The sequence below is a fragment of the Leopardus geoffroyi genome, chromosome A1, assembly GCF_018350155.1.
Source record: "Leopardus geoffroyi isolate Oge1 chromosome A1, O.geoffroyi_Oge1_pat1.0, whole genome shotgun sequence".
Lineage (NCBI taxonomy): Eukaryota > Metazoa > Chordata > Mammalia > Carnivora > Felidae > Leopardus > Leopardus geoffroyi.
The window spans coordinates 197,319,286-197,347,132 of NC_059326.1; the positions used below are offsets into that span (position 1 = coordinate 197,319,286).

Genomic DNA, 27,847 nt, shown 5'->3' on the forward strand with positions numbered 1-27,847 from the left:
AGTAAACAGTAGCAATTTACATCACTCTTCCATGCACCCCTCTGCTTTAAGAGACTTCTGTGTATTATTTACACACTTTAATTCTTATGACAAGGTGGGCTAGGCCCGTCGGGCAGGTGGCAGGTTGCAGGATGGGAAGAGCAGCGAGGGGCTCTTCAGGGGTGCCCGCCCCAGGGCTCTTACGCGGCAGCTCTGGGTCAGCTCCGCAGAGGAGCCCCCACCTGCAGGCAAGGCCTGCAGCCCTCTCTTCCAAGCTGCTGCTGCAGATCTCCCCACCAGGGGCCACGGGGCCGTCTCGCTTCCTTCCTCTGAATTCACAAGCGCTTCTCTCGGAGCTCAAGTGAAGGCCAAACAGTGGGCACGATGGTCCGCGCGGGTCGGACCAGCATTGTTGGTCACTAAAACAAACACTTCCTGTTGTCCCCGGGGGTTCGGGGAAGACCGCGGTTCACGTGGGCTGGAAAAGAAGGAAAAGGGAGCAGCGGAGAAAGCCAGCTGCAGAGCCAATGCCTCGGTGCTGACCGCTTGCCAGGAGTTAAATATAGCCCCTGTGCGAGGCAGGGCAGGGGGAGGTCACCTTGGAAGGCTTTTGTGTGTGTTCATTACCGCTGGCGCAGGAAACCCAGTATCCTTCATGCCGAAGAGAAGGGTGCAGGTTTGACTCCAGAGGCCAGAAATACAGAATCCTAAGGGAGGGAGGTGGGGAAGAGAAAGGGGAGGATTTGGGGGGTTTGGTCTGAGAGGACTGGTTTGGGGCTATGCCTCCCGCCTACCAGTGTGGAATTTGGGGTGAGGCATTTAGCCCCTCTCAGTGTCCCCTTCCTCTCTAGTGAGGAGGGCTTCAGGATTGCCCATGTGTTGGTAGCGGGGAGAGGGTTTGTAAATCGTGGGGGTTATTATTAGGGATCGTTGGGGAGCACACTTCTCTGATCAACTGTTATTTCAGGAAGATAGGGAGGCCAGAGGCCAGGGAGGTAGCAGGTCAGTGGGGAAGCGGGTCATGGGAGCCTTTCTGGGGACTCTCTTCCCAAGAGTCAGTCAGGCCTGGGTGACAGGCTTGGGGAAGCCCTGCATCTTAAATGGCCTTTCCAGCAGCAGCTCTGCTCAGGTCTCGTCATCTACCAGCAGAGCCCTTGCTCTGGGCACCTGGTTTCTCAGCCGTGGGCCACCAGGGAAGCCGTTTCCAGACAGGAGGGGGCGGGCCAAGCCACTGACTTCCGAGGATATAGCTCTTGGCTGTGGGACTGGGCTCTCCCAGAATTGTTCCTTTGTCTGCAGATTCCTCCCTATTTAGCTCACAAAGGAAATGGTTCCAGGAGGAAGTGGAAAACTGTGACACACACATGCTCGCCCCCCACACAAGATGGCAGCTGTTTCCCCCTACGGCAATCTGCCCCACCGCCTTCACCGGACGCTTGGGGGGGACAGACACAGTCCCGGGAGTGGCCTGGGAGTGGCCTGGGATACCCGAAGATAAAAGCAGGTAGTATTGCTAAGCTCTTAACTGATATTCCAGATGTTGTGCTAAGCATTTTGCATAGATCACCTCACTTAATCCTCCTGCGACTCTGTGAGGTAGGTACGTTTTTTACCCTCTGTTTTACCCGCGAGCCAAGTGAGACTCAGAGAAGCCCGGCACACAGCGAGCAGAACCAGGATTCAAACCTAGACCTAACTCTAGGACCTAAGCTTCCAATTGCTGCATTGTAATACGTTCTGGCCTTCTAACAGGGGTTACCATTGCTGGAACCTGCAGTGAGCACCTCATGACCTTTCCCTACTGGTGTCCGTTCACAGGACGGGTGCCAGGCCTGAGGCCTGCATCGGGCAAGGCTTTCTGTTTCGGAGAAGTTTGAGTTTGAGCACCCATCTCACCAATAGCCCGCAGCGGACACTGAGGACCCCAGGGTGGGGGTATGCAGATAAGACAGATAATAATAGGGATATCCAAGAATGACCATGAGCATTTATTGAAATACATCCCGTGAGCTAACACTTCTACTTCTTTTTATAAATAGAACTTCAGGTGGATAAAAATGGAGTTAGTCCTAATCCTTGCTTCAGGAGACACTGTCGTCATTGGTTCACACGTGCCGCACTTTTATTTGGTTATTGACTTATGTCATCGGTTACTTTCGCTCATGTAGGAAACACCCACAAATCTACCACTCACGGCAAACGCCGGGGTCCCGACTGTATCTTTATATCTAACTACCGTCTCCTGCTTCTGCCTCCCCTACCCAGGCTGACTGCCATCCTGAATGCTGTAATTGTCACATTTTCGCTTTCCCTTCTGTATAGTGCTGTTGCAACCAGGTATATCCACACATTAAAAAAAATATATATCTGTGGTTGTTTTTAACCTCATTAAAAGGGTATAACATTTGGAGCACCTGGGTGGCTCAGTCGGTGGAGCCTCCGACTTCAGCTCAGGTCATGGTCTTGCGGTTTGTGAGTTCGGGCCCCGCGTTGGGCTCTGTGCTAACAAACAGCTCGGAGCCTGGAGCCTCCTTCGGATTCTGTGTGTGTGTCTCTCTCTCCCCCTCCCCTGCTCATGCTCTGCCTCTCTCTGTCTCTCAAAAATGGATAAATGTTAAAAAAAAATTTTTTTTTAAAAAGGGTATAACATTATAGGGAATCCTTTGTGACTTTTTCTTTACTATCATACTGCCGAGATTGACCCGTATTGTTGTCTGTCGTTGCGTTCATTCATTGTGTTGTGTGATACTCGGTTATGGGAATGTTCTCTATGGCCACCACTCTGTGCCTATTATCTCATCTAATCTTTGCCTCAGCCCTATATGGTAGGAGCTCTTCTTATCCCTGTTTTACCGAGAAGAAACTGAGGCCCAGAGAGGTTAATGAACTTTCTGGAAGTCACAAGGGCCAGGTAGAAATTGTTCTGGCTTCTCACTGTCCACTGTGTTTTGGTATAGAGGAGAAAACTCAGGATGTAGAGCCGAAAGCCCAGGGCTCAAGCCCCAGCTCCACCCTTCCCGGCTGTATGACCTTGGACAACTGGCTTCATGTCTCTGAACCTCAGTTTCCTTAGCATTAAACTCAAGTGATGACAACTGCCCTTCCCTACCTCTCAGGCCTGTTGTGAGACTCAAGTCTGACAGTGTCTTTGAAAAGTGAGAGCCCTGGGGCGCCTGGGTGGCGCAGTCGGTTGAGCGTCCGACTTCAGCCAGGTCACGATCTCGCGGTCCGTGAGTTCGAGCCCCGCGTCGGGCTCTGGGCTGATGGCTCAGAGCCTGGAGCCTGTTTCCGATTCTGTGTCTCCCTCTCTCTCTGCCCCTCCCCCGTTCATGCTCTGTCTCTCTCTGTCCCAAAAATAAATAAACGTTGAAAAAAAAAAAATTAAAAAAAAAAAAGAAAAGTGAGAGCCCTGAAGTTTTGTCAATCAGCAGACTGTGATCAATCGCATCTATGCCATTTGTTTCCCCTCTTTCCAAACAACAGAGAACCTGCGGATTCAAGAGATGTGACTGAACAGCATTCCCACTCAGAAGGCCAAGGATGAGTCTGACATGACAGCCCATAGAAACCTCCGCCTATGAAAGAACCAGAAAATCACCAGGAGCTGCCTCAGGCTGCACTATTTGGAACGCAATACGTATTTACCTTTGTTCTGTTCAATGGTTTTTTTTTTAAAGTTCTTTTTTTACTATTTCTTACCTATTTTCAATATCTGAGGCCCCACCCCAGTGCTCTTTGCTCACGACAGTTCTTCTGCCTGGCTTGTTCTCCTCCAACTGCTACCAAAGACTAACTGTGTGACCTTGGGCAAGTTACTTAACTTCTCTGTGCGTCCTCATCTGCGAAATGGCGATCGTGATAATACCCACCCCTTACAGGGTTGCTGTGCGGATCCAGTGGATTGTCATCCAGTGGCTCACAGCCACACCTGCTATATCCCAAGTTGACTTATTGTTATTTAAAATCTCTCCCACTCTCCAGACGGTGCCCACTCATCTTTTGAGGGTTGGTGCAGCTGCCCCTTCCTCCAAGGGGTCTGTCCTGCTTTCCTGGACAGGTGAGGCCATCCTGTTACACCCTCCAGAGCAGGTGACGTGTTCAGGACCCTTCTGCATTAAACTGTGAACCGTGAGGGGAGAGAGGGGGCCGCTGTTGCCCAGTGCCCAGCACAGCAGCGGGTACACAGCAGGTGCACTGGGGACACATTAAGTGACAGCCCAGAATTCAGAGAAGGACCAAAGACTAGGGAGAAGGCTTTAAAGCCTGCCTCTGACAACTGTCTCCAAGAGCAGAAGGACTCAAGGGGTGGGGGAGTGGAGCCAACTTGTTCCACTGCGTGGCAGACTTGGACCCGTGGGTGGGGGCTCCAAGATGACACTATCAGGTTCACTGTGTAGAACTTTTGGAAATCTCAACTAAGAAGAGAGGCAGATGTCCCTTCCAAGAGGGGCTGAGCCCCCCGGGGACAGCCCTGTGGCAGGAAGGTGGGGAAAGGGCCAGTACAGTGGGGAGGTGGGGAGTCGGGGAGTCAAGGCATTGGGCAAATGGGGTGAGAGATACCTGGAGGCAAACCTGGGATTTGCCTTCCCTAGCCTAGTGACCCCAGGCAGGTGGTGTCACCTTAGGCTTCTCCTCTGTGACACAGAGATGATGAGAGTGCTCCCCTCAGAGGTGGTGGTAAGCACAAAGAGAGGTAGTATACGGAGGGATGAAACTATACCAGCACCTGAGTCCTTCTATAAAGGTTGGTTATTACTACCGGTGTTGTTAGCAATCACGGGATGTGAACATCACCCGGGGCTTAGCCCACCCATTCTAGGTGGGGGGCTATGGTCGGGCCTACCATGCCCACCTGGACTGTGGCCCAGCCTCTCCTCCTCCCTCCCTTCCCCTGCCTGCAGAAGCCTCCCAGTGCCAGCCCTGGATTGGATACCGAGCAGGCGCCCAGGACTCCAGTCCACAGGGAGCCCAGCCACCCTGGGGCAGGCTCTGAAAGACCCTTGGGGTGATTCCTGCCTCCAGGGCTGGGGCGAGGCTCCAAGAAAATGACGGTAGAAGGTCTTGGGGATGGGTGTTAGGCATAGCCCCAAACCAGTCCTAACTGGTCACCTCTTTCCAGTTTCTCCCTTCTGACTGTCTCATGAGTTCACTGCTGGCTCTACTCATTTCCCCCAGCCGCAACACTGACATCATCCCCCTTCTGCTCACAACCAGTCAATCGCTCCCCGGGGCCCTGACGCCAGTTTCCTTTGTGACACGGAGGATGATAGACCTTCACGTGCTTTCATGCCTCCCTGGGGCTTACCCCTAATTCCTCTGTCATTCTGTCCCTTCCCAGGATGGGCAGGCCAGAAGCCAGGAGCCAGAGGGAAAGCGTACAGAGAGAACTTGGATTCCATTCGAATTCATTAAGGCGATCATTTACAAACCTGTATTTTAAGTATTCGGTTTTTTTTTGTTTTTTTTTTTTTAATCGAATGCTTCCTGTATGCTGAGTGCTTTCCTTGCACGAATCCAATTATCCCCACAGGGAGACAGGTGATTCTTATCTCCATTTTTGGTTGAAGAAACTGAGAGTCAGGGGATTAAATGGACGATTAGAGCCAGGATTCAAAGCCCAGGCAACCTGACACCACAGCCAGGGCTCACCCAGCTCCCATATTATGCTGCCTCTATTATTAGTTACAAATCTGAGCAACCAGCCTCTCGGGGACTGGGGACTGGGACACACCCCGCTGGGGACCTAGAGGAAAAAGCCCTACTCTATCTGAGGACCGAGGCTCTGTTTAACGTCCACCTGCTTCTCTAGGCTGTAGGCAAGCCCACCCCATTGCACCCTGAGCACACTTCTGCGCCCTTCTTCTTTCCACTCTGGCATTGCCTCCCTCCATGCTTCTGAGGTTCCTGGCTAGAAAGTGGTCCACGAGGCCTCTGGTCCTTTACTATATTCTCTGATGGACAAGGAGCAGACAGGACCTCACGTCACGGGCACTGGTGACCAAGTCTTACTTTCTCTGCTTTGCTAGGAGACTCTGGGGTGCAAGGACCCTGAGCTCCCCCTCTGCAACCTGATCGGTCTCTCTGGCTTCTCGGCACACTCCTAGATCAGTTTTCTTCTGGATCCAAGTGGAGCTAAAAAAAAACTTCCCCTTGGTTTCATATCAGCTGCGTCTGCTCTCAGCAAACCCTTCAACAAGAATGGGCAGGAAGAATAAATATTTATTCTACAAATGAAAAAATCTGATTCCATCTTCAAAAGAAAGCTGCGGCATAAATTATCATAATTTCTCCATTCTAAGAGGGCACTGATTTAAAGACGTTTTATCTGTTGAATAACAGCTTTGGGGGTGGGGGGGAAACAAACAGAAAAGTAACTAATTGATATATCGACTGTAGGATAGGTTCTGATTTTTTAAAAATGTGTTTCCATACCAATAAATGTTGTTTTTTAAAAATATAATCCCATTCAAATTTCACCGTGGTTTTTTGGCTCTTGTGTTCTCAGAAAAAAACTCCCAAGCCTTGCTTAACCACAGTGAAGCACGGTGGGTATTAGCAATGTATCCTGGCCACGTTATGGCCCTGTTTAGCCTTGCAGGCTGCTGGTCAGAGAGGGCATGTCATGGCCACCCCCACACTAATGGCGGCCCCCAAAGCCAATTGCCATGTTTTCTCCCCAGCAGCGATTATGTCTGTGCTCTGTGACTACCTCACAACCACGTGAGTAGCTCCATGGAAAGCCAACCTGGGGGTCCATCGTATGTCCTTAGGCAAGATGCTGCCCCTTGAACCTCGGTTTCCCTAGCTGTGAAACAAGACACATAGGATTAGATAGGTAATTTTCAAGTGCTTTCCTAATGGAGTTACGGGAACTGCATAGCTTCCTTGGGATTGGAGGGGGCGGGGGATGGAATGAACTCTGTTCTCATTCCTACCTCAACCTGATCAGCCACATTGCGTAAGATCTTGTTTGCAAAAGGATTCTGGGACTACAAGTAGTTTGAAACACATGAGTAAATGGCATTCTGGGCCCTTCCAACACTGGTCTTAAATACATACTCTTGTATGGTCTAAAGGATAGAGCTTCATTTCTTAGTCTGGACACCCTTGGAATCCTTCTTACCACCGTGCTCCAGGGAGATACTCCCAAACTCTATAGTCTAATCCAAGGGTTGGCAAACTTTTTCTATAAAGGACCAAAGAGTTCATATTTTAGACTTTGCAGGCCACATATGGTCTCTGTTACAACTACTCAACTCTGGTCCTGTGGTGAGAAAGCTGCCATAGACAATACATAAGGAATGGCTGTGTCTGTGTTCCAATAAAACTTTATGTACAAAAGGAGGCGGCGGGCTGGGTTCGGTCCACAGGGGAGGGGGGCAGATCCCCGCATTATAATACTTCGACCTGACAGGTGGAGAGACGGAAGCCCATGCAGGGGATTCTGGGAGCCGGGTTTGCTTGGGATCTCTGTCTCCTGGACAGTGGGCGCGCTCCTACTGATCCACGCTGCTCACTTAGCCCTGACTCTTTGCCTAATTTGAACTGTGGGCATCTGGGGCTACACGTTTGAGGGCGCGGTGCCCGGAAAAGACACGTGCCCCACTTCTCTCTCTCAAGAGATCAGTTTTCCCCAGGTTCTTGGAGGGCTATAAAAAGCCCCTGAGCCTGCCTCCTGCAGGGCACGCTGTCGATAAATTCCCCGCAGCTGGAATGACTGCAATGTGGTGCCGCCTTCTGCCCCTGCTGCAGCCTGGCGGCCTGACAGCTGCACCAGGGACAAGAATCACGCCTGGCCAGCTCTGAACCTCCACTCTCACTTGGGGCGAGGCTGGGATTCCCCAAATGGAATTTTAGATGGACGACAAGGCCTGCCTGGGCCCTCTTGGTTCTTTCCGGGGGGGGGGGGGGTGCTGAGAGCTTCTCGAATTCTAAACACCAGAACTCTGAGGACCACAGTGGGAGGAGAGTAAAGGCTCCGAAATCAAATCTTATGCCAGCTGCCTGGCCATATCACTCATTGGCGGACGGTGTCCCCTTTCCCTCCCCTGCTTCCCGCCACCCTCTCTGTCTCCACCTTGAAATCTTTACCTAGTAAGTCCTCGTGGTTTATCTAGCCAGTCCTTCCTATAAGTGACTTGGAGATGACCCTCCAGCATTTGGTGAAAAAAAAAAAAAAAAAAACAGGTTTGGAGGTGGGCGGGGCTGTGTAAATATATTGGACCTTTCTTAGCCTCAGTTTCTTCAGCTATAAAACAGGGATACTAAGGGAATAGATACACCACAAAATTCAGTTATCTACTGCAAGTAAATTACAGGAAACAACTTTAAAATGCAACAGAGGGCAAAGTCACGATAAATATTCCCACTGAATTCCCTTGTGGGGGTGGGGGCTCGAAAAAGGTAAGCATCACAAATACATCAAAAATTATCTACGCATTCATACACTGGCACGAGCCACATTCCTTCACGGGGAATGTACTTACTGGCCTACTGCAGAACTAGATCTTGGCATAAACTTTTAATACAAAAGCATATTCACAGTTTTATAATTCATATACCTGCCCCAGCTGGGATTTTAGAAGAGGAAAGCCACACACTGTATGCTCTTCACTCGTAGCTGGAGGCAGCGGTTTGGGATGGAATTCCCCCCTCCCCCCCAATAAAACAAAGGGCATATTTTATGCAGGAAGGCTAAAATGCACGGATGTCATGATCGTGTGAGGATTAAAGGATCTCACATACAAATGTAGACTGTCGGGGCGGCCTGGGTGGCTCAGTCAGTTAAACATCCCACCACGGCTCAGGTCAGGATCTCTCAGTTCGAGGGTTTGAGCCCCGCATCGGGCTCTGTGCTGACAGCTCAAAGCCTGGAGCCTGCTTCAGATTCTGTGTCTCCCTCTCAATCTCTCTGCCCCTCCCCTGCTCATACTCTCTCTCTCAAAAATAAATAAACATTTTTTAAAAAATTTTTTAAAAAAAGAAAGAAACAAATGGAGACTGCCTGACTCCTGGTGAGCGCTCAGTTGGCTGTTATTATAGAACATCTGCTGTGTGTGAGACACTGGAAACGAGAAGACAAGACGGTCTCGGACCCCAGGACTCATATATACATAGGAGAGGCATTTGAGTTATTGTAGTCTAATCTTCTAAAAGCCAAGACTGAGGAAGGTGGGGGTAACCCCAAGTCAGAGAGGAGGTAGAAGGCGGAATGTGGCAGGGATGTTTTCACAGGTGGGTGAGGCTGAGCTGGTCTCTTTCAGGGAGGGATAATAGCAGGGACATCTTTCTGAAGCTCAGTTTTTGCATCTGTCCGGTGGGGAGATGTCTCAGCTGTCTACTTCACAGGGCTTTTGCCAGAGTTGTGAGAAGCCACAGAAGAGATGGATGGTTCAGAGTGCGGTAGGGAAGGAGAAGCCCCGAGATAAGCATCGGCATCTTTACAGGTTCACTGTGCCAAGATTTTTAGGGGGGAGGGGGCAGTGTGTTCAGATACATTGTGGACTGCGACAGAAAAATTGCTTGGCTTTTTAAAGATAAAACGAGACATTTCAGAAGACTACTTTGGGCCAAAGATCCAGACCCTGCCGTGTCACTTGGCTGAAAAGCGTGAAAGGCAGTGCCCCCGACAGCAACAGGGAATCCTGGCAGGTGTCTGAGCAAGGTCAAAGGTCATGATAAAAGGAGTGCACTGCTGATAACCGTGAGCACATCAGACTCACCTGGGAGCTTTGCAAAAAGCACACACACCCAAACCTCACTCCAGACCCACCCATCAGACCTCTGGGGGGCATATGTTCAGGAGGCTCCAGAGGAGAGGACTGTGAGTCCAACTGGCGTCAAACAGGCAAATAGAGAGTGGTCATAAGGGCAGTCTGGAGAAGGTGAGAGCGGAAAGAGGAAGCTCCCATAGGGTAGAGGAGAGAAGCCATCCAAGAGACATTTTTCAATAATAGTCAACAGGATTTAAGGTCTTATTGGGTGAAGGATGAAAGCAAAGGAAACAATGAATAACGATTAACGGCTAATTCAATCCCCCAACCGATTATAATTGTGAGAATAGCAACGAATGCGAACGAAGCGCAGGGTGCCAGGGGCACCTACAGAAGGGAGGTGTGGCTTGGGGGGATTGGGATAGGCTGCCTTGAGGAAGTAATATTTGAGCATACTGCAAAGGATGCACACGATGAGCCAGGTGGACACAAAGGCTGGTGTCAGGGGGCCCCGCAGCAAGACAGCATCAAATCTATAGTTAAATTTTTTTTTTTTTTACATTTTATTTATTTGTGATCGAGAGAGACAGAGCACAAGTGCGGGAGGGGCAGAGGGAGAAGGAGACACAGAATCGGAAGCAGGCTCCAGGCTCTGAGCTGTCACCACAGAGCCCGATGCGGGGCTCGAGCTCATAAACCATGAGATCATGTCCTGAGCTGAAGTCAGATGCTTAACCGACTGGGCCACCCAGGTGCCTCTTAACATTTATTTATTTTTGAGAAACAGAGACAGAGTGTGAACAGGGGAGAGGCAGAGAGAGAGGGAGACACAGAATCGGAAGCAGGCTCCAGGCTCTGAGCCGTCAGCACTGAGCCCGATGTGGGACTTGAACCCACGAATGGTGAGATCATGTTCAGGAGACAATAGAGTCACCCATTCTAACTGAGCCAAAGTCGGACACTTAACCAACGGAGTCACCCAGGCGCCCTCAGTGACAGTTGTTCTTAACCTATATGCTACGGTGGTCCCCATAGGAGCCATTCTGTGGTTCCCTGATCTGTGGCCATTCAACCTCTGCTTCATTATGTCCCTGGGCATCTCCAATTCTAGTACTGAATAGTTCTTTTCATTTGGATGCTTCTCCTAGATCAAGCCTAAATCAGCCTCTGTGTAATTCTCTTGTACAGCCTTCTGGAGAGTCTATTATCTGTTCTACAGGACTGATCCCATGTCCCCCTTTCAAATTTAGTCTCGTTCACAAACAGCCCCATTTCCTTCAATAGCTCCTCACGTGGCTGTGTTGTTAGCAGAAAAAGAGAAACAGGAAGGGTGATCTGATTCAAATAAGAGGAGTTCAGAATTGGGTCACTCGGAGTTTGAGTTGACCTCCGAATGGAAATGCGCCACAGGCAGGAGGTCAGGCAGGAATGGAGCCCATCTCATGGCTGAAGATAGACACTGAGAGTCCCCCTCAAAGCGGCTTGGTTCCCTACAGAAGGAGTGTAGAGAGAGGGCTGAGGTGGTGGGGAGAGAGGGGCAAGAGACACGAAACAAGAAAAAAGCAAGCGATCCAGAGGGGAAGGTGGAAAATGACAATCAGTAGGCACCTACCACGGGCCAGGCACTGGGCGCTGGGCAGATATTACCACAGTCCAGTTTCCCAACTCTGGATGCCCTTCCTCCTGCTTTACAGACTGCGGGGACCAGACTTAGCTGGGCAACTTGCCTTGGGGCGGGAGAAGCTCTGATAACAGTGGGACTGGGGGGCAGGAGGGGAGGAGGGAAGGACTTCTGGGAGGGATGGGGCAGTGGTTATTTAACCTAGACTTATTTGATCCCCAAATCCACGCTTTCCCCATCTCCGCCAAGTAGCAGAATACAGTTAGAGGAGTGGAGGGTCCATAGCGGTACAGAGAAATCCAGGAGATGGGGCTTGGGAGAGGTGACGGATGAGACAAAATGGAACCATTTGTGACCCCGAAGAACAGGCTTTCTGCAGAAGGTGTGACTGGAAGGGAGAATGCAGGAAGGAGTGTGGGCGAAGGAGCAGGAGGCTGACGTACGGACTGTGTACTTGAGAAGTCTGGCCAGAAAAGGAAGGAGGAAAATGCTTAGGGGGAAGAGAGAGAGAGAGAGAGAGAGAGAGAGAGAGAGAGAACGTGTGCGGGGGCTTTACTTTTTTATCCAGTTGCGTGTTTCTTTTAGAAGGGTAAGAAAGGTAGGAGAACTTGATGGTATCCAAACACAGGATTGTTTTTTCCCAACCAAAGATCAGAATGGAATAATGATAGGCTTCTGGCAGGGGTTGGGGAGGGAGGAACTTACTTGGCAGGGTTCTCACCCATGTGAGAAGTGGGGTTTGAAACTGATATTTGAGGGAGAGGCAGAAGAAAACCTTGGCAAAAATGGAGACGCCAAAAGCCATGGAGGCTGAGCGGGATAAGAAAGTGGAAGCAGTGACCAGGGACAGCAGAAGAAGCCTCAATGGGGAAGAGAGTAAGTTCAAATCTCATGGCCCCATATGGCCACATACGGCCGTTGCAGAGAGTGGCTGAAATCCAAGTAGTTGTATATGATAAATATAACAGCTAGCACTACTGACGATTTCCTAAGAGCTAGCTTTCCCGTATTACCTTTCCCCATGACGCTGCGAATGAAATAAAACTGAAGTTCAGAGAAATTAATTGATCCAATTCATACAAGATCATATAGCCAGAAAGTTCCAGTCAAAACTCAAACCCACATTTATCCATTCTCTGAACCATTCAGGTTTACTGAGTCTCTAGGCTGACCAGGGCGATGTCCACAAACATATTTGGATGGAAAATATGAATATGCTTGAGTATTTCTTTCAGAAGGGCAGTAATGGATAGAAGGAGTCAAGAATGAACTTGGATGTTGGGGAAGAGGTATGTCCGCATGGGAATTCATGGCCTTGGTGATGGAGGTCGTGTGACGAGCCAATAGGAGGAGCTACAGGTTGCTTGGCCCCTGGAAGCTGTGGATAGGGAAGATGGGGCTTCCCTCACATGGCTCTCAAAGCTGGTCCAACAGAGGTGCAATAGTTAGAATGGGTGCCTCTATTGTCTCCTGAACAACAACAATCTCATTTAACGAAAAGCAGAGTTTCAGATTATTTCTTGAGTTGGCCGGCAGATGAGATGGTCTCCCAAGGAATACAGGCTGCAAACGAAACTCCCATCTTGGGTTGAATTCAACTAGTTGAAAAAGCACGAGTGGTGAAGTAGAAAGGAAAGTAATCTTGGGGAAATCGGTTGCTTCACACGAGGTGGGCAGATCAGACAGAACCTTGGACATTAAGAAGGCATATTACAAAATCAGGAAAAATGTAGACCCAAGGCTTTAAGGGGAGGATGGCTTGAGAAGACTAGAGGGTTCGCCGAAGTAAAACTGTGAAGACACAACCAGTCAGTAGGCATGAATAAATAGGATAAATAAGAGAAAATGGACAGGTTGGCATATGTATTAGTATTTTCTCAGCCATTCAGAGAGGTCAGTTGGACAGTGGTCTGGTTAGCGAAGGTCAGAAATGGATTTGCAAGAGACACACTCCACAAAGGAGCTCCAGAATACAGAGAAGATTATGACACGGACCATGTCTGTGAGTTGTACACGAAGCTGTCTAGCTCAGTCCTTAAAACAGAGCAGGGACTCAAAAGCTGTCATCAGAGTCAGACCAGCTAGGGGGAGGGCCAAGTGAAGCTTTATAAAGCGATTTTATTATGTGGAGTCTGGTGAGAAAAGACAGTAATCACAATAGTATTGGTTGAGTGGGTCCCACATGCGAGGCATTGTTTGAAGAACCTTCCATGCAATTAATATTTACAACAACTCCTAGAAATAGGTATTATCAGTCTCTGTATTTTTTAATCCTCATATGAAGATAAGGTAATTTGTCTTGTAGAAGGTGGTATTTACGGCCATTAGTCTGTTATTCTCTTCGTACGATATTCATGAATTGGGAAATCCTACCGAAAGGGATTTCATTATAGTCTGAGTGGTTTTTCGGTCTGTTCTGGCATCGTATAAATCTTGCTTTACTCATGGGAAGACACACAGCCTGTCTGAAGAGAAATCCTAATTCCCAGGTTTGTTTTCATTCCTGAGTTGGTTGACTTTGGTGCTGAGCTTTGGTGCAGTAATTGCTGTTGAAGATATGAACAGCACAGCTGAGGTGTGAAGGGGCAGGAAGATATGGCGTCCAAGCCTTGCTCTAGGGCTTGGGCAGGTCACCTGCCACAGCAGAGGTAGTCAGGAGTAAGCCTAAGATCAAGACGTTGGTTCACTGGGGCACCTGGGGGGGCTCAGTGAGTTAAGCATCGGACTTTGGCTCAGGTCATGATCTCGTAGTTCACAAGTTCGAGCCCTGCATTGGGCTGTGTGCTGACGGCTCAGAGCCTGGAGCCTGCTTAGGATTCTGTGTCTTCCTCTCTCTGCCCTTTCCCTGATCATGCGCTCACTCTCTCTCTCTCTCTCAAAAATAAATAAAATATTAAAAAAATTAAAAATAAAAAGATCAGGACTTTGGTTCAAACCCAGCTCCGTCCCCCACGCAGCAAGTGACCACAAGTTAACGTCAGTGACCCAATCTTGCTCCTCTGGACTGGACTGTTCCCCCCTGAAATTCATGGGCTGAAGCCCTAACCCTCCAGTGTGACTGTATTTGGAGACAGGGCCTTTAGGGAGGTATTTAAGGTTAAATGAGGTCATAAGCGTTGGGCCTTCAATCTCATAGGGCTGATGTCCTTATAAGAACAGGAAGAGACACCAGAGAGCTCTCTCTCTCCACATGTGCACAGAGAAGAGGCCACGTGAGGACACAGCAAGAAGGTGGACATCTACAAACCTGTGAGAAAGGCCGCACAGGAACCGGCCTGAGCGGCACCTTGGTGTTGGACTTCCAACCTCCCAAAGAGTGAGAAAATACATTTGGTGTTTAAGCCATCTGGTCTATGGTATTTTGTCATGGCGACCCTAGCAAACTAATACACCTGCCCAGCCTGCTTTCCGACCATGAGTTCAGTTACTGTTGTGATCAATACTGAAGGGTAGTTTCCTCCCCAGTATCTTGGGCATGACATCCAACTCCCCACATGGCAGGTGTGGGGTTGAAATGAGATCTATGCTTCTTAAACCTTCCCTGATAACAGAAGTGAGGGCACACACCCACCTGGGGACGGGGGCACAACAAGAAAGTTCTGCAGGAATGATTTTTGAAGTCTCATGTTTTCATTTGGAAACGCACACAGGTTTCACATTCTAGTTCATACACAGTTTGCTTTAATTCATATAATGTTCGTAATAACTTAGCAGGGTAGACAACTTGGGATCTAGTGGTCTTTTGTGCCCTGGCCACATGACCACCTTACTCACAGTTGGAGAAGGCCTTGGCAAGTCACAAGGAACTGTTCTTTTGTGTATTCTTTTTAAAAAAATCGACCTTAGGGGCGCCTGGGTGGCTCAGTCGGTTAAGCGTCCGACTTCAGCTCAGGTCACGATCTCGCGGTCCGTGAGTTCGAGCCCCGCGTCAGGCTCTGGGCTGATGGCTCAGAGCCTGGAGCCTGCTTCTGATTCTGTGTCTCCCTCTCTCTCTGCCCCTCCCCCGTTCATGCTCTGTCTCTCTCTGTCCCCAAAAAAATAAATAAACGTTGAAAAAAAAATTAAAAAAAAATCGACCTTACAGTTAATCAACGTGGGGTACGCTACCAGGTGCGTTTTGTATCACTAGTTAACGTACTGAACCACTCTCAGCGAGCTCCTCCTGTGTGCCAGGCACTGTGTCAGCAGAGTGACCACACAGATCCACTCCCAGCCTTCCAGAAGCTTACCTTTGGGCAGCGAAGGTAGACACTAAGCATATAGTCCAAACACTAACTCTTAGAGTTAACAGCACATTGAGACAAGAGCTGTGAAGGAGAAGAAAAGTGGGCTGGGCACGCCAGCAGCATGGGAGAGAGCTCTAGAACATTCTGAGCACCACCAGAGTCCAAGGAAGTCCGGCTCCCTAGGAAGAGGGCTCTGGAGACAGCCTTCTTAAAGGAGGTGTCAGTTATTAAGCATTTTAAGCTAAGCGAATTACCGTCCCCTTGGTCTGTCTGATGAGGACACAGGACATTTCCTACAACCCGGGGTAGGCTAGATCTGGATTTTTGTACTGGACACCAGGCGGGGTGATATTTGACAACTTTTCCTGGGCGGGGGTGCTTTTTGCTTTAGATCTATGATGCAGGGGTGGGAATTGAGGACTGAGGGACATTAGAGGTGCTTCTCTCTGTTTTTCCTTCCTGGTGAGTGCGGGTGCTCTTTGCACACTTGTCCAGGAGTCAGTTAACAGGTGAGAACTGCTTTACAAATCACAACCTCAGTCTCCAAAGAGCCAAACAAAAGCCCCATCCATTTCCTGCCTGCCCTTCCAAGCCCGAAAAGAGAAGGTGTATGCAGTGTTTTGTGCGGGGACCAGGTGGGTGGAGAGCTTGTCCGGAGCATCTTGAACTGGAAGCCACGTCCCCTAGAGCGCTGGAAATTCCTTGAGCCTGGCTTTCCCTCTCTGGGAGGGCAGGCAGCTTATCACAAAACCTGCCCATGCGCTCATCCCTGATTCGGGCGCCCTAACTGCTTCCACACCCCTCATCACTGTTCTCCCCGACCCCCTTGGGGACTTCAGCACAGCAAACCGGCAGATGGAGGAAAGGTGTGAGATTATCAGGGAGCCAGAGGAATTTTCCATTAATAATAATAGCAACGAGAATAACAACGCTTCTCAAATTGGCACAGCCCCAGCCAGTTTACCGAGCACATTCACACCTGTGACCTCGCCCACTGGCAGAGGCAGCATTTAGGACCCTGGTGTTCTGATTCCCAGCCCTGGGCCCTGCCCACATGCCCAAGCAGGCCACTTCTTTCCAGACAGGCGCCTTTTGGCCTCTTCTTAAGTAGGGTCCCCCTCAAGCGCTGCTCTTTTCTTATTTATGTCAACTGACACAAGCCCTCACCAACCTCAAACTTCTACCAAACACACTCTACTCCTGCAAAAGCGTGGGAGCAAGAAGGGGCCTCGCAGACATCATCAATCCAACTCTGTCACTAGTCCAGAGAGGTAGAGGGATTGGGCTAAGGTCACACAGCTTGTCAGAGACACCCACGAGCACACTCACACGCACGCCGGCCCCTCCTTCTCTCCACGCCCTAGGCAGCTGCAAACTTAGGTCACCCGGGCGTCTCGCGGGGCACACGGTGGGGACTTCACGCGGCCCCGTGTTTGGGAGTGTAACCTGACAACCCTATTTCACTCTTCCGGAGGGGCCTGGGGGGGGGGGGGGAGGAGCTCGCTGTCCTCAGGAATCCCGGGGGGGGGGGCGCGGGTGGCATTCTTTCATGAAGTTAAGACTCTGAGTGTATGAAACACACGGGAGGCGACTCAGCCCCGCGACGCGAGGGACTAATCTACACCCGGGGTGCCCCGGCGGCAGGAGGCACCTGTACACCCTGCCTCGGGCCTCCCACCCCCGGCCGCGCGCCCGCTGCGACCCCTCGTCAGCCCCCACCCCGCGCCCTCCCCGTCTTCCTCGCGGGCTCCCGGATCGCCGTTCTCCCTCCCCGCCCCGCGCGGCCGCAAGTGCGGGCGCCGCGGCTCCTCTTACCCCGGGCTCGGTCCATGGCGCCGGCCGTCCCCGGGCGCGCGGAGCAGGGCGCAGCGGCTCCGGCCGGGCTGGCGGCGGCCAGCGCTGCGCTCTCCAGCCCGGCCCCGCGGGAGCGCCCTCCGCGCGTCCCCTCCCCCAGACAGGATGCCCGCCCGGCGCCCCCGCCCGCGCGCGCCCGCCCCTCCACGCCGCTCCCGGAATAGACCCGGAGCACGCCTCGCCCCCTGGGCGGCCGGCCGGTGTCCCGGGTCCCGCACACGCCCGCGCCACGCCCTGCCTTGCGACGCCCCCGCGCCCCTCCCGCTGCGCCCGGGGGGCACCCGCTGCCGGGTTCACACGCCCCGGTGCCCGCGCGTCCCACCCCAGCCGCGACCACGCGGTGTTCCGCTCTGCTTGCACTCCGCTGGGGAAATGGGGGCTTGCTCTCGCACCTCCCAGCCCATGCCATCTTTAGACTGTTAGAACGTGCCCCCCACTCCCACCCCCTCCCCCTCCGCCATCCCCCCCCCCCCCTCGCCTCCCCGGTGCAATCGAAACCTCTCCCAGCAGCTGCCACTCATTTCCTGGCTTGGGGGTTTATCTCCTCCAGTCGACAGGTCTTTCCTGAGCACCTTCTAGATAGTGGACAGGGCGCTGCGCTGGTGCCCTGTCAATAACGGTGTGAGAGAAGAGTGAAATAATAATAATAAAGATCTCCAAAGAGAAGAGCGTCGAAGAAAAGGGGAAACAAGAGAGGATTCAAAGGTGGGCAGGCTTGGGATACTTCCAATTTTTGAGATTCTTTGTGTCTTAACAGATGAAGAAATGCCAACACGGAGGGATACACATTGTGGAAACGAATGCTTTTAGCATACAAAATTTAGTGCAAGGTCAGTGCGCCCTTTCCAAAATAATTACAGCACGTAGGGAAAATACTGCTATGGGCAGCGTGGTCCGGGAATGGGATTTAAGTTTAAAGTTGTATAAAGAATGTCAGCTTCTTTCATCCTATTTAGTGTATCTCTGTGGAAAGAGGGATAACTCATTTACAGACGATATCAAATGTCTACATTGAAGACCTCTTATAAAGTGAAGTCCAAGCCCAGTTTTCCTCCTAGACACCCCTCCTTCCGAAGAGGGGCCAAGTCTCTGTTTTCAGTTTTGACTAGGCAACTCCTTTAACTTAGAACATCCTGGCATTGGGAACACCTTGTACAAAGGCAGAGAGACAAGAGCAGGCTGGGAAAGAGTATCCTGCACTTTCCTGGACTGGGAATTATTTCCTCCATTGCTTTTATGGCAAGTTGAAATTAACGCTGTCTTCAAAAAACTGTATGGCTTTTGTTTGTAGCGTGTATACGTGAGCACTCGGAGGAAATGTGGTGTGCTGGCAAAAAAAAAAAAAAAACGATAGGATTTGAGTCTGAAAACTTGTGTGTGAGGTCTTGCTCTACCAAGCGAACAAGACTTGTTTGCTCATCTGTGTTTTGGGAGACCTTTTATTGACCTCATAGAGCTGTTGAGAGAGCAAACGAAATGATGGTACAAACCCACTTTTTAAACCATAAATAGCTATAAAAATGTGAGGCAGTATTATTTTCCAAGTTCCTCTTTGTTCCTGCCTACTTTTCCAATTTGAAAAGGTCAGTTTAAATCCTAAAGCAGGGGTGCCTGGGTGGCTCAGTCGGTTGAGCGTCCGACTTCGGCTCAGGTCATGATCTCACAGTTTGTGAGTTCGAGCCCCGCGTCCAGCTCTGTGCTGACAGCTTGGAGCCTGCTTCTGATTCTGTGTCTCCTTCGCTCTCTGCCCCTCCCCCACTTGTGCTCTGTCTCTGTCTGTCAAAAATAAATAAAATATATTTAAAACATTTTAAATCCTAAAGCAGACAACCGACAATTTACAAGTGGATTAAATTCCCAAAATTCACTGTTTGAACTCCGAAACACTTGGAAACAAGGCTGTAAATTGCAGTTCGGTTCCCAGGCTAGCCCGTTAATACTTTTAAAAGTGTAATATTTCATTTGAAAGAATAAAAAATACAAAATATAACCATTGCAAAGGCCGATGGAGGTTTTGGTAGAATTTTAAAAGAAATTTCAGAAACTTGCAAGAACTTTGGAGGTTCATCAGAGAATTGGAACAGAGAAGTTAAAAAGACTAAGGAGAATTTACATGTATCTGTGGAATAGTTTATGGAGCGGGATTAACTGAGCTGTGGACCAGGAAAAATGTATAAATGGGAGAACGCGGTCTGGGCACAGTTGGGCTAAGGATTAAGAAGTCTCTGTGAAGGTGCAGGGGTTCTGGTTTATATAATTACTCATAATGCCCACTGGGTGGCACTGTTGACTCAGTTGACTGCAGCTTGGTTGCTGTCTGGGTAAGTGCATGAGAAACCCTGCTTGTGGGTTTGGGGCAAGGAGTAACTATATGTATTTTTTCTGTCCTTTTCATTTAATGGGGTCTTTCATCACCACTTTTCATCAGTTCACTGAGGAATATTTGTTGCATTCTGTGCAAGTTCCTGTAGGGAAACTAACACTAAGTAGGACTGGGCTCCGTTCTCAAGGAATCTGCAACCTAGTAGCGGAGATGAATATGTACAAAATAAACGCGTTGCAAATTATTATGTGAAAAGTGCCAGAGGAGAGATACACGGTGTTCTTGCAGTTCATCAAGACAAAGCAAGAGTCTCTTGCTGATCGCAGAGAGAGTGCTGGATGAACCTGCAACGGAGAGATTACATTACAGGCAGAGAAAACAGTAAGAGAAGAACCAGAGAGATGGGAAACCGCAGGATACGCCTGCACAACCATTTGGTTTGGCGCGATGGTGGGGTGTCGGGAGGTAAGCGCCCAGTGAAGGATGGGATGGAGGTTGTGAATGCCCTGTTTCCCCCTTCCCTTCCCATATCTCTGCGTGAGTGCGGCCCTCTGACGGGATTTTTCTTGCTCCTGGGTTTGTCTGTGCTGTCTCGAGCGTTATGTGTGGCGAGCTCTGGCTCCGTAAAAAGATATCAAATTTGATCCCTGTGAACAATACCAGGAAGAAAGCTTTCAACTCCCTCGTGCTCTCCCGGTCTTGTGAAAACAAATGATACTCCCTAGTCTCATTCTTAGCTTATCAGGTGGAGCTGGGAAGCCCTGGGAAAGAAAAATTTGGAGGCTGAAGATTCTTTGTCCCAGTGGAAGAAACCTACTCTAGCCTTCTCCCCTGTCACCTTGCTTCTAGGCCTGCTTGCACCACGGCCACCAGAGTAAACATTCCTTGATCGCCCTCCTATCCCCCTTAAAAATATGCGATGGCTCCCCTCTGCCCTCAAGTGTAGAGTCCGAGTTCCTTGTGATGGTATTTGGGGTGCCTTCTGCACTGAGCCCCTTTGCTCAGCACAGATAAGCAGCTCAGGAGATCCCAGCAAGAGCAAGAAAATCCACGCATCGGGCGCTCAGACCTGAGATCTCCAACGGACTCTGTGGCCGCGGGAATCTCAGTTCTTCGGTCGGTTCATCAATGCATAGTCTCCTAGTTACTTCTCTCCTGGCCTCTTCCCGCCCCCCCCCTCCCCCCCCCCCAGATTGCAAGCACTGTGAGGGTGGGTGCTGTGTCTTACTGCTGGATCCCTACTGCCTAGTGCGGTGCCCCACGTCCGGTAAGTGGTGGTGAGTACTGTGGAGTGAGTCAGTGAAGAATTGCTCGAGGGTGCACGAGACTTCTTTCAGTGCATGTGTCCTGGAGAGGCGGCGGTGGGGGGGGTCCCATTTATCCTCTGGGACTGCTTGTTTGCTCCTGTGTTTGCAGAGGGAAATGAGACTGCAGTGGGGTATTCTGCAAACCGTCTGTCTCTGCTTCCCAGCCTCACTGCGTGCGGCCGTGGGCTTGCGGCCCAGTCCACTGAGCTTCTCCTGGGCTCAGGGCCCCTCGCCCGAGCCTCTTTGTGCAGAGTGAGCCCCAGAGCCCCTTGCTCGAGTGTCTGCCCAGGGCTGGTGGCTGGATGAAAACTTCTCTTGTTCTACTCAGCACAATGTCGCCATTATGGCCCCTACCCAGGGAAATGACACATGTCTGCTGGTCCACCCTGGGCCCCGGAAAGCCGATGGAGAGCCGGGTAGCAGCTGCTGGGAGAAAGAGAAAGAGTTTCACGGATGACACGGTCAGGTTTCTGTTCCAGGGCCCGGGGCTCCTACCTGTGGCCAGGCCACAGGGCTCAGCTTCAGCGCTCAACAGAGCCCAGTGCCCCGGTTGTGTCGGGGGGAAAAGGAGCTTTTGTTTTCGTGCCCAGATGCCGCATGAAGCCTGTCCCCTCTCTGTGGGTCCTTTCTCAAGAAAAGAGCACTCTTGGCTCCTTAAATGAGGCTCACAGACTGAAGCTCCTGAAGGGCCAGGCAGGGGAGTGGTGTGTGTGAGCGGCCACGGGAGCGCTGGGGTCCGTGGCAAAGGAGAGAACTGTTGTCCCGTCAGAAAGGCCAGTAGCCAGCAACCTGGGCCAGCGTGGCCAGCGGGAACATGGGCCTGGATTGGCCACAGCTCCAGACTTTTCAGGAAAACCCGGAAATCCAGATTTTAGTATAGAGTCTTGATTTGGGGCGCCTGGGCGACTCGGTCGGTTGAGCGTCTGACTTCGGCTCAGGTCCTGATCTCACGGTTCGTGGGTTGGAGCCCCGCATCGGGCTCTGTGCGGACAGCTTGGAGCCTGCAGACTGTTTCAGATTCTGTGTCTCCTTCTCTCTCTGCCCCTCCCCCCTCGAACCCCGTCTCTCTCCTCTCTCAAAAATAAATGAATCTTAAAAAATATTAAAGTCTCTTGGTTTAAAAATGTTGGTGATGAATTCCAGGTGTTTTAAAACACTGCAAGATGGTCTTAATTTGGCCGACAGATACCTTTGTGGAACCTTGAGGGAAACGATGGCCTCATGAAGCCTTCTGGAGAGTCTGTCCATCTGGGTGCCTCCACCCTGAGGGTCCGAGGTGATGCCCAGCCCCTAACACTGCCCCATAGGCTGACTCTCTTCTGAAAGGCTGCCTGTGCCCTGTCTTCACCTCTAGGCTGCAGGCTGACCCCAGGCTGTTCCAGTCCGAAGGGAATTTCTGAAGCCTGGAACCAGAAAAACTTTAGAGCAGAGAGAAACCTGAGAGATTAGCCAGTATGGTCTCTTTCGTTGTCCCGTAAGGAAGCTGCAGCCAAAAGAGGGGAAACGACCTTATCTGAAATCACACAAGACCGGGGCGCCTGGGTGGCGCAGTCGGCTAAGTGTCCGACTTCAGCCAGGTCACGATCTCGCGGTCCGTGAGTTCGAGCCCCGCGTCGGGCTCTGGGCTGATGGCTCAGAGCCTGGAGCCTGTTTCTGATTCTGTGTCTCCCTCTCTCTCTGCCCCTCCCCCGTTCATGCTCTGTCTCTCTCTGTCCCCCCCCAAAAAAAATAAACGTTGAAAAAAAAAATTAAAAAAAAAAAAATGAAATCACACAAGACCTAAGAGGCAGGGCCAGGAGTGGAGTCCAGAACTCCAGACTTGGTATCACCGGATCCCCACTCCTGCCCGCATAACTGTCATTCTCTTGCACTTGTGGCACACGCTGGGGAAGAGCGAGATCAAAGGCATGATCTTCAGCCTCTCTGAACCCCCATGGCTCATCTAAAAATCCAACGACAGCTCCCTCACGCGGGGCTTGTGAGGCTTACATGGGACCGTGTATGGAGAGTGCTTGGTGCCTTGCCTGGCACAGAGGAAGGTTCCCCCAATTCAGCCAGCACGCTGTTTAGCAAGGTATTTGTTGCACAGCGGTCAAATTCATGGCCAAATTCGTGGGCTTCAGGGTGACACATCCCTGAGTTCGGGTTCAGGCTCTGCTACGTACAGCTGCGAAATCATCAATGGATGACTTATCGAGGGCTCAATTTCCTCATCTGTAAAATGAGGCTAAAAGAAAAGCACCCAGAGGATTAAATGAGATATGTCAGGTGCTTAACCCAGTGCCTGACCCGTTGTCAGGAGTGCGAGTTATTATTGTAATCAATACGGGTTCCCTCCCAAGAGGCTGTCAGATGCTTGTGGAAGTATTAAGGGATACCGAAATTGCAGCCACACAGCCGGGCTGCCCCCTGCAGGGAGTTTTTTCTAAATCAAACCACTGCAAATGTTGATCAGTTCTGGCAGGTTCTTCGCTGCAAGAACGCCTCATACTCTTAAGGTAGGAGCCTTCCAGAACTTCAGCTCCTGTTACCCAAGGGTCTGCTAAGGAGTGGCGTTTTGTATGTGTGGTTACAAAAATTAAATAGCGCTGCTCTTTTGTCAGAAGGGCAAATCGCTGAGGACAATTTCTCCTGATCCAGGTGGGCAAGACCCTGTAAGATAGGCGATCCCACTTCTTCTATATGACAATAAATTCTTTATGCACAAGAAGGTGTTGGAGACTTGGCTTGAGATGCTGCTGTTAATATTCATTTTCTCGAGGAGCCAGCGTATAGGTCATGTCTGCTTTGGTGGCCAAGTGACAGAATCGCAACTCAAACCAGCCTAAACCAGAAAAGGAATTTATTCGCTCAGAGCAGGGCTGGGGGGCCGAAGGGGTGAGGCTGGCTTTTAGGCCAGCTCAGATCCAGGAACGCAAACAGTGCATTCACCACTTTGTCTCCATCTCCACACTCGGCCTTCCTCTGCTTAACCTTCATCTACAGGTGGTCTCTCCCAGTCTGTGGCAGAGAAGGTCATGGCACTGCAGGCCTTTATAGATGGAGATTCCGGCTGAGAACATCAGGGCCCTTTGCCTGCATTTCCAGCACTGGACCAGAGGGGGCACTGGTAGTCTGGGTGAACCACCTGATCTAGGAATGAGGGAGATGCCCAGCGGTCAAATGCACACCTCCCCTGCAGCCAGCTACTGTACCTGACGTACGGCATTCTGACCTTACCACCCTGTGAAATAAATGTCATCATTCCTATTTTACAAGCCAGTTCCACATGGTATATTAGTGTGCTAAAGCTGTCTTCACAAAATACCACAGACTGGGGGACTCAAACGATGGAAATTTACTTTCTCACGATTCTGGACACTGAAGTCCAAGCTCAAGGTGCCATCAGAGTTGGTTTTCTCAGAGGCCACCCTCCTGTTGCCTCTTCACATGGCCTTTCCTCTGGCCCCTGCATCCCTGGGGTCTCTGTGTGTCTCAATCTCCTCTTCGTATAAGGACACCAGTCTACTTGGAGTAGGACCCACCTTAATGGCCTCATTTAAAGGCCCTCCTTCCCAAAACAGACACATTCTGAGGTACTGGGGATAAGGGCTTCAACATCTGAATTTGGGGGGGACACGATTCATCCCAGAACCCATGCTTGGTAAATGGCGAGGCTGAGATTTGCACTGAGGGAGGCTGAGTCTAGTCCTCGTGCTGTAATGTCCCCGCTGCAGCTCATGACGGCACCTGTGAGCCCAAAGTCTACACGACCTGGGGCCGCAGTGGGAGGGACCATATCCAACGAAAACCGTCCAAGGTCTGGGAACTTCCCGTTGGCACACACCTGGGAACCAGCCAGCGGTACACGAGGGTCTTGGCTCTCTGAGGTGGGCAGGGGCTGGTCAGGCCCTGCTCCATTGTCAAAGAAGCCTGTGTTTGCTTCTCTCTGCAGAGTCTTCTGGTTGCTTTCCCCTTGGCTCCTCAGAGACCACTCACCATGAAGAAACTGAGGGAACACACGTCTCCTTCTCCCCTCCCTCTTCTGTCAAACAGAGCAGTGCTTCCTAAAGTGTGGAATGCAGACTCCTCGTGGTAAGGTGGGACGGATTTATTTATTTATTTATAATTATTTAAAATTTTTTTTAATTAAAAAAATTGAATATAATTTATTGTCAAGTTGGCTAATACAGTGTGCTCTTGGCTTTGGGATAGGGTCCCATGGTTCATCACTTACATACAACACCCAGTGTTCATCTCGACAAGCACCCTCTTCAATGCCCATCACCCATTTTCCCTCCCCGCCCCCCTCATCAGACCTCAGTTTGTTCTCTGTATTAAGAGTCTTTTATGCTTTGGGGCACCTGGGTGGCTTAGTTGAGCACCCGACTTCGGCTCAGGTCATGATCTCACGGTTCGTGAGTTCGAGCCCCGCATGGGGCTCTGTGTTGACAGCTCAGGGCCCGGAGCCTGCTTCGGATTCTGTGTCTCCCTCTCTCTGCTCCTCTCCTGCTCACACTCTGTCTTTCTCTCAAAAATAAATAAAGATTTTTAGGGGCGCCTGGGTGGCGCAGTCGGTTAAGCGTCCGACTTCAGCCAGGTCACGATCTCGCGGTCCGTGAGTTCGAGCCCCGCGTCGGGCTCTGGGCTGATGGCTCGGAGCCTGGAGCCTGTTTCCGATTCTGTGTCTCCCTCTCTCTCTGCCCCTCCCCCGTTCATGCTCTGTCTCTCTCTGTCCCAAAAAAAATAAATAAAAACGTTAAAAAAAGAAATGTCGTTAAAAAAAATAAATAAAGATTTTTAAAAAATTTAAAAAAAGACTCTTTTATATTTTGCCTCCCTTTCTATTTTTTCCCCGTCCCTTCCCCCATGGTCTTCTGTTAAGTTTCTCAAATTCCACATATGGGTGAAAAGATGCATCTGTCTTTCTCTGGCTGACTTCTATCACTTAGGATCATACCCTCCAGTTCCATCCACGTTACTGCAAATGGCAGGATTTCATTCATTCTCAGTGCCAAGGAGTATTCCATTGTATACATAAGCCACATCTTCTTTATCCATTCATCAGTTGATGGACATTTAGGCTCTTTCCATAATTTGGCTATTGTTGAAAGCGCTGCTGTAAACATTGGGGTGCAGGTGCCCCTATGCATCAGCACTCCTGTATCCCTTGGGTGAATTCCCAGCAGTGCTATTGCTGGGTCATAGGGTAGATCTATTTTTAATTTTTTGAGGAACCTCCACACTGTTTTCTAGAGCGGCCGCACCAGTTTGCGTTCCCACCAGCAGTGCAAGAGGGTAATGTGGCCCGGGTTTAGATATTACACACACCAACATATTTGAAGAGTTATGAAAGTATTTGAATCTGTATGAGAAGCCAATAACTGGTCCTTAGGCATCCATACTTTCACCGAGAGTGCTTAAAATAGAAATGTCAGGGATGAGTCCTTGGAAGAAACATACCACGTAAATAGCAGTAAGTAAATAAAAAATCTGATGGAACTCAAGAAGGTTGTGTTTGAGTGACTGAAATTTGGGAAACACTTTTGGTCATGGGCATAGATGTCACCTTACTTTGTGACCTGATTCATCTGCACACATGGCCCTAATTTGCCCTGAGGACTCTCAGTGTGTGCGTGTGTGTGTGTGTGTGTGTGTGGCTGCAGGCCTTTGGTTTCTCTTGCCTGTGCTCCTGTGCCAATCACCTTGGACCAGCCCAGGTAAGGAGGCAAGGGGGCTCCTGGGTGGTAATGAGAGGCTGGCCCTCGTCTTCACAGCTTCTGGATTTTATTTATTTAGTCTCACTCCAGGGCTTTTGAGTGGCTTGATAGCAGCTCATGGCTGTGTATATCAGCAGGTGTTTATCATTGTGTGGTCAAGACTTTTAGCAACTTGAAGTCTGATGCAAAATGAAGCATTTAAAACCTAATTCCACACGGGGTATTACCGGAGCTGGCACAGTTACGGGATGTGAATTACTACGAATTTTAGCAGAGCTTTTCCCTCCTTGAATTTCAAGCCCTTCTCCTCCACGTTTGGCTCTGTTCAGTGGCCGGCTGCAGCCGCTGACACCTTCCGCAGCCAGGCCCACGTTTCTGTTCCAGGTGCCTGTGAAGGTGAGCTGGCTGCTTGTCCTGATCTGCTTAGATGCTCGGTGGGCCCGTTCCTGTGGCTGCAAAATGCGGCCATTGTATTGACTTTAACTCTCATGTTTTGCGATTTCTGTGCCCCCCCCCCTTCCTTAAGTTCTGCTTTATTAATGTAAGGTTGCCCCCCAGTGTTCAAAAAGGTCATGTGCATGGGGAAAAGGGTTCCTTCTAGAACTTCAGAAAGGCTGGCACAAATGTGTCGCATTTGTCCGTAAAACCCTCCCCATGTGTGTGAATCACCTGGCAGTCTTATTAAAATACAGATGTGTGTTGAGTAGGTCGAGGGTGCACCCTGCCATTCTGCACTTCTCACATGCTCCCAAGGTGACTCCGGTGCTGGGGTTGGGGACCACACTCCAAGTAACAAGACTTAGAGTGACTTTCCCCGCATCTCGTCAGTTAATAACCACAGACAGTGCAAGCCACAGACAATCTCCACAAAGCCTGAATGAATGAGAGGCATCCTTTCTGTCTCCCTGTGTGTTCTCGCCCCTGCCTGCCTTCCCACCTCTTCTAAATTCATTCTCCCCTTCATTCATACCTCTCTGTCTTCACTGGAACATTTACTTCCTCAAATACACCAAACTCTCACCGACCACAGTGCCTTTGCTCATGCTATTCTCGGTGCTTGGGAACACTCCCACCTCTCTTTTTCCCTTGGCTCCTTCGTTTTCATCCTTCAGCGAGTCCGTGACG

The 27,847-nt window shown here is 50.4% G+C and overlaps 1 protein-coding gene across 4 annotated transcripts in view; it reads right to left on the reverse strand.

The window, feature by feature from the left end:
• Positions 1-17,527, reverse strand: part of AFAP1L1 (actin filament associated protein 1 like 1) — a 62,461-nt gene extending 44,934 nt beyond the window's left edge. For 2 of the 4 annotated variants that reach the window (XM_045437604.1, XM_045437576.1), the window contains exon 1: positions 17,355-17,525. In XM_045437604.1, the coding sequence (XP_045293560.1) occupies positions 17,355-17,370 (16 nt within the window). In that variant the 5' untranslated portion in view covers positions 17,371-17,525. Of the gene's footprint in view, positions 1-17,354 lie in introns of all 4 variants that reach the window. The other 2 variants (XM_045437594.1, XM_045437586.1) reach the window with 2 other exon arrangements.
• Between the last annotated feature and the right edge of the window lie 10,320 nt (positions 17,528-27,847).